Genomic DNA, 11,840 nt, shown 5'->3' with positions numbered 1-11,840 from the left:
GCCTTAAAACTCATATACTCACTCCCCTCTTCCTCTTATACAATTTTTACTGACTCCCGTAACTCATTAACTCTCATAAAGTCAATACACACGACCAACCCCCTTGTTTGTAAGATCCAGAACTGGTTGTTCTACCTGTCCACACGTCATAAAACAATCAAATTTTGCTGGGTCCCAGCCATGTTGGAATCCCGGCAATGAACAGGCAGATACTCTAGCACGCTATGATGCTATGTCCACATCAAACCAACCACGTTTCTCACATATCCTAGCCACGGATTATTACCTACACTTTAAGACCTTCTTGTATAATCGATGACAATCTTTTTGGTCAAGTCTTCACTCTAATAAATTACATACTGTAAAACTGTCAATCTCCTCCTGGTCAGCTCCATTCCATCGGAACAGACGTTGGGAGACGGCTCTCGCATGCTTACGCATTGGCCACACCCATCTAACACACTCCTATCTGATGTCACAATCCGATCCACCCCTATGTTCCTTATGTAATGTTCCTCTTTCAGTCCCACACATTCTATTGTCATGCCCACGTTTTGAAGCAGCCCGTACCTCTACTTTCTCCCACCAATCCTCCCTACATAGACATCCCAACTTATCAGACATCCTTACAGAATCTTACACTTTCTGCTTTGACAACCTGTTTTCCTTCCTCAAACGCATATATATCCTTCACTTAATCTAACCCCTTTACATTACCTCATCCGACCCTAACCCATTCACTCATCAATTCCTTAACCCAGCTTTAACAACTAATCACTAACCCAACCACCCTTCACTAACATTAACTATAGTGGTACATGACCTTAGATGTCTAGCACATTTATTTTGCTTTTAACCATTAACCATTAACCATTGTAACAGGTTCTTCCGTCAGGTCGCGGTATACAGCTGTTAGGACCTTGTGTCCAACCATGAGACCGGCGTAGGACCTGTTATGTGCACAATCTGGGACCGATTTTTTTGTTTTCTTTTTTTCTATACGGTCACCCGATGACGATCCTTCACATCAGGTTCGTCTCTTCCCGAGACAACCCGGGGTGGATGAGGCCCGTCGAATGTTCTAACAAGTCGTGGCTTGGAGTTCGAGATGAGCCGAGGACCCGCCTGATGGTTAGCCTTAGGGACGCTCGTGGATAGTGATGATAGATGCTCAAAATAAAGAACGCTCAACGCATGTGTTTGCGTTGCACATACTAATGTTTATTGTATTTCACATAGGCATATGCACACACGTAATCAATGAATAGATGTTTATATGGATATATATGTATATATACACGCCCATATGGGTCTCGCATACGTGTGTGTGAATTTTCTAGTTCATAAATGGCAAGAATCTCCTCACCCTCGCATGTACAGTAAAGTTCTTCCTCATTTACCTTTATTTGGAGGTTGCAGGCCTTCAATTCGCCGATAAAGTGTATTACCTTGCTATGGTACCCAAGATTAATCGAACCCTCCCTCCTTTGATCGGCCTTCTATCACAAGGTAAGTAAGGTGATAGATAGTGTGCGGTTCTAACATAGATTTTGACATTTGGTCAAGAAAGTTCGCAAAGTGCGCTGTGATTTCAGAATGCTATCGATGATTTATCCGAGTCGCATCACAGATAAGTAGATAAAGACGATGATTTTTCCTCCCGTTTTGTTCTTAGAATCATACAACACAATTTATTCGAAGCACCTGGTTCCTCATCAATATTTATTCATTCTGAATTTGAAGAATAATATGATTTTTTCCCGGTCGCGGAAATCGTCGATTTGTATTTCAGCGTCCATAAAAAAACATACTTTTATCCTTTCACACACAAACTTGTTGTTGGTGAAATCTGAAAACTTGAATTAATTTAAAGGAAAATGGACCGTCCTCTTAGTGTATTTGGAATATAAATCATAACGATTCAGGGAACGTATGTGAATGTCAGATAACGTTGTTCTTTCCACGATTTTAAAGGTTAAAATTGCGTTTTTTTTATACCCACTTTGTGAGCCGGTTCGCGACCAACCGTTATATAAGTTCTTGTATTTAGTCTTCTGTAAACTGTATATATCTTTTGATACTCTAGACAGGTAGGAATCGAGGCCATAACCCACCTGCCAGGATAGAATTGTGACTTGTATTAATTTCACGTAACATCAGAATATGTATTGTATATCAAATGGTGGATCGCTATATCAGCGTGTTTGAAGTACAAGCACACGTTTCATTCCTCTTCGCTCATTGTGTCTGCATTGCACGCTGGTAGAATACGCGCAAGTAAAATGTGAAACACCTTTTCCTTTTCTGCGTTATTGATGAATATAGATTTAAAAGGATAGATGAATAAACAAAGATTCTATTTGGGAAGATAATTTTCAGTAAATCTAAGTTATTCGTTATAATGCAAACAGCAGTGACATGAAGGGACATAAACTGTTATAAAGAATTATTTTTCTAATAGTATGATGTACATAACGGATATAATGATAGGCAATGGATAATGCATGATAGGAATTTAATTATCAGCGTGAGGGTATGCGAGTCCATTAACATATCGATGGAAATATGAAAAACAAAACAAATTCAAACTTAACCTTAGACGAAAGTTTAGTATTTTGACTCGAGAGGAAACCCTAGGAACTTTTCCGATTATAACTACTCTTAAGTCAAGAGTTCGTAAGATCCATAATTCCATCATTCTGAAAACCTCCCCGTGAATCCGAGGTTCTGGCTTATGTGCAGAGAAGTGGCACTGACAAAAAATGTTATACAGGTGAAGGGGAGTGGAAATATCTATTTATCGATTTATATTCTCTCTCTCTCTCTCTCTCTCTCTCTCTCTCTCTCTCTCTCTCTCTCTCTCTCTCTCTCTCTCTCTCTCTCTCTCTCTCTCTCTCTCTCATGTGTGTGTGTGTGTGTGTGCTTATTGTTCTTGTGATTGCCGACGGTTGTGTAGGCTTTAGCCTGGTTGCATCGTACGCATATATTTTGTTTCTTCTTCTTAAACACCAAAGAAGCAGCCTCGTTTTTTTTTTTCTTTTTTTTTTTACGTGAGCGATCTTGTGTTCTTATTCAATTATTCTATCACGTGACAAGGCCATGCACTCGCTGTTGCCTCGAAGCTCGGTATGAGTTACCCACATACAAATGCGCGGTCTATGCTCTAGGAGCTCTTACGGTAAAAGAAAAAGCTGACTATCGTTAAAATATGATTGATAGATAGAGTTAATGGCCGACTGCAAGATGAGTGTCCCAGGTCAAGGTCTATATACTTATATAGACCTTTTCCCAGCCATTTTTGCTGTCTTCTAGTATCTGTCACGAGATTAACTGTTTTTGTGAGATTGGTCAGCAACTGGTTTATAGATTCGATACCTTTGTCCAAGGTATTTGTGGACACCCATGCCGACATAATGAGATGACTGAATGACATGCCTTGCTCTTTCAGATGGGACTGCCTTCAGTCAGGAAGAAAATATAGGACATGTGTGTTGCCAGATCTTGATGTGGCAACGTACAACTAGACGAAGACGTTTGGCGCCGGTAGTGTTCGAGCAATATTAACATATATTCCCTAAAATCATGCATGACTAACCCCTAAAACAGTTGGTGGGAATGGTGCATAGCAGGGTTAAAATAACATCAAGGTAAAACCGTGGACCCTATGCAGTGTCACATGACTACGGACGTTCTATGAAACTGACTTCTCCAAGGTCGATGTGCAACCGACATCTCTCGCCGTGACGTCCTCACCTCTTTATCTCTGCAGCCCCGATTCCCCAAAGACACGTTGGTTGCCAATACTTCCTTAATGAAGTATTATGAACTGCGTCGAGTTTCCCTTGTCACCATGGTCAATATAGTTCTCAGTAACTATACTTATAAATCTGTCTACCTTTCTATCTATCTAACGAACTGGCTATGAAGTTATCACACACGCCGGATTAGGAGGACGCTACTCTATACACGAACCTCAAAAAATTACATATTTTCCTCGTACCCAAAACTCCACTGGGGTTGGCAATTCGTAAAAGTAAACACTATATTTCAGTCCAAAGAAAACTAGAAAATAAATTTAAGATTATTAAATCGTTGCTCACGTAATTCATCCTTGGATATGAATACTGACAGCAAGAAACGCACCTGTGTAATGCAGAGAAGTTCGGTGCAGTGGCCTTACTAGGTAACTTCATCAAACAAACTTACAAAATCGTCTATGCTTAAAAAGGTTATTGAGCCTTTACAAGGAACTGTGTTTACGTGCTTGATAAACATCTCATCCTCCCCTCTTGCTCCCTTGGGTTTTCACGTTCAAGGGGCAGAAGGCTGGTTTCAAGCTATATTTAGAGCAGTGTGGCAGTGTTTAACCTCGTGCCATTTGCAATTTCCCTTACATTCATTTCTCTAATGTTTGAAACTCTTCCATCTTCCTTATTTGTTTGCGATGACTTTATTTTGGTTTGTGTCCTGACGCAACCAGCCGGATTTGCATTGACGCCTTTTAACACTTAACCTCATCTCATCAGTGTAAACTTAGATCGCCAATCACACCGCGCTTTTCCCGGCCATGATCAATAGATATAGCTGGTTACATCACTTTATCATGATCTAACTTGCGTCAGTGGAAATACCTGAAATACTTATCACTAGACATCTGATTGTTGTAATGCTTCACAAAACGCGTCAGGAAGTGGCTAGTGAAAATATTATATTTAATAGTTATGATTATTATGTTACACACACAGTTGCGGAAAGTATCTCATTTTGTAATTGTTTTTTTAATTGTTTCACCCTCACCTGATCACAAAAACGGCCACTAAAGAAATTGGGAGAGATCTAGCCTTGTCGGGGGTCATAATATAGTTTGAAAAGTAAAGACGTTCAGCTCTCCGCTTAGTAAAACGAATATAGTATGTGTGGGTTAAATTTGAGTAATTAAACGAATCACCCCCCCCCCCCCCAAAAAAAAAAAAAAAAAAATACAAGCCTATTTCAAAGCGTATCATAGGGAAGGTTTGGCATAATATAAATATTATTGATTATAGTACCGTTATAATTGCGAGCAAATCTAAGAAAATCCACCTTCATTAATGTGTGATATGATGGTTGTATCAAAAAAAGAGTATTCACTTCCACTCTCATATTTACTATATGTACGGATACTATGAATTGGTCATCGCCAGAAGACCCCAAAATCCTATTTGAGTTCAGTAAGATCGAAGATTATTTTCATACCATCGCGTAATTATCAGTATCAACTACGAAATGAATATTAGCTCTGTTACCCTTTAATTCCCTCTAGTCATAACGCCTTCCAAGAAATCCGACATTAGAGGTTAGAACACTTAAAGACGAGAAAGCTTCCATTTTAACACGTATCGCCTGTGGTCACTTGCTGCCAGATACCTCAAGAATTTTAATGCTATTCTTCAAGGAACACACCCAGGCTGAAAAGTCGTCGGAACTTTTTTGGATATTTATTCATTCATAGGCTTACTAATCTTGGTGTTTTTTGTTATTTCTATCAGTTTTGTTATTTTTTATGCTTGCATGCATACATGCACACACATATATATACACGTGTGTGTGTGTTGTGTGTGTGTGTGTGTGTGTGTGTGTGTGTGTGTGTGTGTGTGTGTGTGTGTGTGTGTGTGTGTGTGTGTGTGTGTGTGTGTGTGTGTGTGCATACAAATATATATATATATATATAAATATATATGTATATACGTACATATGTATACACACATAGATGAATAGATAGGTAGATATTCATGTATGTATTAATATATAATCTGATATTTAACATATCATAAACATATATATATATATATATATGTATGCAAGTAAATGTATATATACATATATATATATTCATACATACATATATGTATATATATATGCATATATATATATATATATATATATATATATGTGTGTGTGTGTGTGTGTGTGTGTGTGTGTGTGTGTGTGTGTGTGTGTATGTGTGTGTGTGTATATACATATATAGATAGATAGATATATAATCATGTATGTATTCATATATAAACTGATATTCATTATATTTTATATTCACGATGTAAGACCAATATTCAATATTTTCCATTGAAGATTCCGGCCGCGTCCCTCGAAAAGTCATGGAGTCCACAGACACTATTCAGTTGGCTGATTGGGCAGAATAATCATTAAAAAAAAGAAAAATCTTAAAAACTGACGCTCTGACAGTGACATAATTGTTTTCCTTCTTTTCAATCTGAAAATCACAAAAAATGCAAAAGATACAGTTGCAAGGAACTCTGTGTTGCTCCGTCACCCTGGCCCTCTTACCATGGCCGTGTAGCGCTATTTAATCTCGTGTGAGATATGATAGCACGTACGTAAAAAAAATGAACTAAAACTTTGTTTTTTTTTTTGCAGCGCAGACATGAACACCCGCGTGACCTTTTGTTTTTTTTACGAATGTCTATCTTTACCTATCTGTTATTCATATATTTTTCTTTATATGTATATATGTATGTATATATATATGTATATATATATTCATACATATATACATACATGCATATACGTGTGTATGTGTTTGTGTGTAGGAAGATTATTCACACATATATGTGTGTACATATACATATGCATATATATATATATATATATATATATATATATATATATATATATATGTATGTATGTATGTATGTATACATATGTATATGTATATATATGTGCATTATATTTATAGGTATATATATAACATATATGTATGTGTGTGTGTGTGTGTGTACATATACATACATACACACAAACACACACATACACACACACACACACACACACACACACACACACATATATATATATATATATATATATATATCGGCGAAACATATCGATCGATACTGGAATCGGCATCGCCTTAGTTAATCAATAGCAGAATCGTTTTATCGGTATCGCTAGGGTGATTTTCTCAAGATGTATCGAGAAAAATCGATACATCGATACGTTTACATAATTCTCTCGCTCTCGCTCTCCCTCTCTTATTTTTACTTTATTGAAAGACAACTATACATAGTAGTTATTAATTGAACAAACAAGGAGACAGGAGTACCAGCAAGGCTGCTAGAAGCTATCTTTGGCTTTTACGTTTGTTTGATAGAGAATTTATAACTAATTAGATAAAACACAACACATTTATTTAAAAGTTCATTATCCAAGCGTTTCAAAGCCGGGCCATATATGGAAGGCCCGGGCGAAGCTAGATTTTCACTAATCTCAATTGTTGTTGTTGTGTATTTTGGTAGGAAGGATCGCAAAGTTTCTGTCCTGGCGAGGGGGACAACGATCTGTTGGTCCTTGCGTATGCAGCACGAGCTGTGTTGCTCACGGCTGTCGTAGCGAAGCCATATGGAGAGTGCTGTCTGTGCACAGTGTATATGACACATAGACCCGATACATGTGTCGTTGCTGTAAGGTCGAGGAGGCGGTTAACTGCAGATCTGTTTGTGCGAAAACCGAATTACTTGTTGCTGAGCAGATGTTGAGAGGTAAGGAATGATGCAATTTTGTCGGCTATGATGGATTCAAAGATCTTGCAAAGAACTGAGAGGAGGGAGATGGGTCTGTAGTTCTTGGGATCAGTTCTCGTGTCTCTTTTGTGAACGGCCACTACCCTTGCTTCCTTCCATAGGGATGGCCACTTTCCAGAGGTTAGACATCTCTGGAAAATACTGGTATGAGGTGCAGCCTTTTAAGGACGTGGGGACTGATGTTATCGTGGGGTCAACTTCTAATAATTTTCGCTCGCATGACCTCCTCTGTTGTGATATTAAAAGTATCTAGACTCGCATTAGTGAGTACAAGTACATTTGGTGGAAGCCGCTTGGGATCAGGCACTGCAAGCATCTCGGCTTTATCTTTGCTCTGAGTTGCTATTGTACCATCATGCTTTTGTAGTTGTGGTATGCTGTAATCAGGAAGAAAGCCCCATTACTGTTTGAGGGTGCTTCGTCAAAACTTGTTACCCACAGATTGGCCACTGAGTTTACTTTTCAGCTCTACTTGTTATGGCTGCTGAGCCCACCTCTGAACCTAGCTCACAGTTGCACCGCTTTGTCGGTAGAGATGCTTGTTAGCTAGAGTCGGGTGTCTAATGTAGCGCCTCCAAATACTACTCTTTTCTTTAGCAGCTACTCTGCAGTGGTAACCAGACCACGGCTGGTTGCGAGGTTTGACTGTTAAGGAATGACAAGGAACATCGTTTTGTGTGGTTGAGAGGGGTTTCTACGAATGCATGAATTTGTTCATCCACATCACCAGTGAGGATAGACGGTCAAGGCGTGTGTTGTAGAGCACCATGGCCTTCCCAGTCTACACTGCCCCAGAGCCAGTTGGTAGGTGTCAATGGACTATCCTTTCTTGCGCAGATGCTATTCACACTCAGGACTGATGAGCCCTCGGTACTGAGGGGACGGCAGGTAATAAGAGCTTTTGGCAGATCACTGATGACAGGATCGAGGGAAGAGACAGAAATATGTGTTGGAAAGACCACATGATTTGTTAATCCAAACACTGTCAGTAGTTTTTCGAAGGATCTTGCAATGAGGTGTTGATCCATGTCACCTACAATAACGACATGATCTCAGTAGCTCATCTATATGGACCTGCAGAAAATCAGTGAGATCACTTCCTTTCCACTGTGGACGATAACAAACACATCAGCAAGATTGAGCTTCGGTGCTGGGTCCATATCTTGAAGAAAGCATCTCTAGGTGATCTGGGAGATCACCTAGAGATCGATTCATGTCACTTCGATGCTGCCTTGTGTAACCACATATTTGGCCAAAATTGTCCAGGATATTTAATTAGGAAAGTTTCCATACATGCAATAATATCAGGAGTGTGAACTCACATGGTTGTGAGTAAGGTGCCCTATGTTGTCTGCAGACCCCTGACATTAGCGGAAATTATGGTAATGTGGTCACTGGCTAACATTTTTCTAAGAGCTTGGGTGGTTGGCATCAGGTAATTGATAATTTGCTTGTGTTTGGCTGGGGTGAAGCAGGAAAGGCTGTGGTGTACTAGCCGTTTTTCTTGGTACTGCATGGTACTACACTGCATAGATGAGGAGGTACAGGAATGTCTGAGAAAACAAAGCGTTGCTCTTTGCCTGTTCAGTCGTTATTCAGTGGAAGAATGATTCTTGCCTCTCATTCTCTATGCGAATGCGACAGTCTTGTACCCAGGGCGCAGACAGTAACTATACTTGTTCCTTCTCAAGTAGTTGGTATCTGTGCGTTCCTTACGTGTGCACTGACGGCAGTACTCCCCGACTCGTTGACGAGGTGGGAGACTGGGTGGAACAGAGTTACCTAGAGAAGGTTTCAGTGACTGGGTGTGTTTCCTGTGTTTTGCTCGTTCCTCTGAACTCCTGTTATGTCTCGGGGGAACGAATGAAGAGTCGGCCCCAGTTGGTGAGGATTAAGCAGTCATCTGCTCCCAGTGGGGCGTCCGAGGCAGTATTTTGATAGACCACGGGATGAAGGATCCCTAAGGCCAAACGCAAAGTGTCCACTTCGCGGCAGTCAAACACAGTCTTTGAACCAAGACAAGTGTTGTGTTGAGATTAGGGCTGTCAGCAGAGGAACAGGTAACGGATGATCAGACAGCACGCCAATTTCCTGGTTCGTAACCAGGGCGAGGGGGTCGAGCAATTAGATGATGGCAATTCACGTCTGCTGGCATAGTTACGGCTCACACGGTGTTAGTGAGGCGCTTTTCTCCGTCTCTCTTTTCTATACTTATATAGTATAATGTGTCCCCCCTCCCTCCCCCCCTCTCTCCCTCTCTTGCCCTCTAACTTACTATTTCTCTATCCAGCTATATTTATCTTTCTCTTTATTCTCTCTCAATCTATCTAACTCTATCTCTCTTTTACTCGCTCATTCATACACTCACTCACTCTAACTCTCTGTTTCTCTCTCTCTCTCTCTCACTCACTTATACACTCTTTCCAACAATCTCTCTCTCTCTCTGTTACTCTCCCCCACTCTCACTATTTTTATCTCTTTCTTTCTTCCACTCATTCTATGAGTGAAAGATACTAACCTCAGTATTTTAAGCAGATGTTTCAGATTGAGCCACTGTGTACTATACTATAATGTACAGCAGGAATTGTATCCCACTACTTTGTCACCAAAGTAATGTTGTAGTGAGTTCGTGTTCCTCTTTGAAGGTACTGCTGCTTGTCGCTACTTCTAAACGGGAGTATGGTAACTAGAATACAGAGGACAGGCCTGGCAGAGACGTTCCGGGAGGAGCGTCGTGTCATGCCCGTGAGGGCGAGCGGTCTGTGTGAGCTTGAAGTGTTGACCGAGCCGATGCTGAGGGCAAAGTAGCCTTGGCTCTAAGTTTTTGAGGTGATCTTAGGTAGTTTATGTACGATATAGTTTGAAAATGTTACTAAACATAAGAAAATTGAAAATATTAATCTTTAGTAGGAGTGTCAGTGCAGTGTCATAGTTTCCTGTGGTCACGTGTTTGGACAGGGACATTGGACATGTCAGTACAATTAAATTGTGAAAAATAAATGATAACAAATATAGTGATTCAGAATAAGGATTTTCTAACATTTTGAATATAATCAAGATATGTTTACATGTAGTTATAAAGTGATCGGTTGTAAGGGTCGGAATTGCTTGCTCTTGTTATTGTCGTTCCATTCTGGGCGCAGGTCAGAGTTGGCACAGGTGATAACCAGTAGAGTGCTGTGTACCATGGGAAGTCGAGGGTGAGTAGAGGGGAGAGGTCATTAAACATTGACAGTCAGCATAGGCGTGGGTGGTTATGTGATCCCAGTGCCTGATTTGCCTGTCAGTAGGGAACCACCTATCCCGGAGATAAACCCATGGTTTGTGTGAACTACATGCTTTCCTGGTTGCAGTCTAGTAGCCAAGTGTCATTCTCCCGAGATAAGTGTTTGTCCCTCTCTGGAAAAGGAAAGTGAATTTTTAGACTGCTGTTGTCGTTGAGGATTATCTGCTCACCATGGCAGGCAAGGTGCTCATTCTCATCCACTGAAATGTACCAGAGACTACTTACTGAGACCGGAGCAATCTGGATTCACTCGCGTCAAATCCACAATAAACTATAATGTAAAATTTCAAATAACTGTTAAAACTATTGTGAATTTAGTTGCGAGCTTCTTGCAGCCTTTATCCACCTCAAGATAGGCATTCAACTCAAGTCTGGAAGATGCTGGGACTTGTAGATATTCCAACAACAATTATCGGGTTGATTAGAAGCCTATATACTACCATCGGTGTAAAGTATGGTGGGGAGGGGGGTGTTCCAGCTTCTGCGAATAATTCAGGGGTGTGGTAAAGCCCATGGACCAAGATATCTCTTGGATCGAGACCAAGATTCTGGACTTTCAGGATCGGCTAGAAGACCAGTTCAATGAGAGGTGAGGGCTGAGAGGGACCCAGGACTCTACATATCTTGCTGGCGTAAGACTCCAAGCTCTAGACCAGGAAGACGGCAGGCGAATTGACTTGACAGTAGGAGCCATGAACTCACTCAACAAGAATATTTGGAGGGGCAGTATCTGTGCAGAACGACCTACCTATTTGTCTTCAAGGCCCTAATGCAGCCAATGTATTGTATTGGGCGCAACATTTGCCGCAGGTTTTCATCTTGATGCCATATACATCTTGAATAGGATCACGTACCCATCCGAAGACCACACTCAGTGGGTATAGGACCAGTCCATCTCCAGCTATACAGAAACTTGGCCCAACTCTCTGAGTATGATCCTGCTGACCAGATTGCCTCATTAAAACGTAACCCAAGGT

General features: G+C 40.5%; 1 protein-coding gene across 1 annotated transcript in view; it reads left to right on the top strand.

Moving 5' to 3' along the window:
• The first annotated feature begins 7,510 nt into the window (after window positions 1-7,510).
• LOC125042986 overlaps window positions 7,511-11,840 on the top strand; it is a 19,829-nt gene continuing 15,499 nt past the window's right edge. The window contains exon 1 of the mRNA XM_047638862.1: window positions 7,511-7,535. Coding sequence (XP_047494818.1) covers window positions 7,526-7,535 — 10 coding nt within the window. The 5' untranslated portion in view covers window positions 7,511-7,525. The remainder of the gene's footprint in view (window positions 7,536-11,840) is intronic.

Source organism: Penaeus chinensis, chromosome 33, assembly GCF_019202785.1.
Source record: "Penaeus chinensis breed Huanghai No. 1 chromosome 33, ASM1920278v2, whole genome shotgun sequence".
Taxonomy (NCBI): domain Eukaryota; kingdom Metazoa; phylum Arthropoda; class Malacostraca; order Decapoda; family Penaeidae; genus Penaeus; species Penaeus chinensis.
This window is presented reverse-complemented; position numbering and strand designations above follow the sequence as displayed.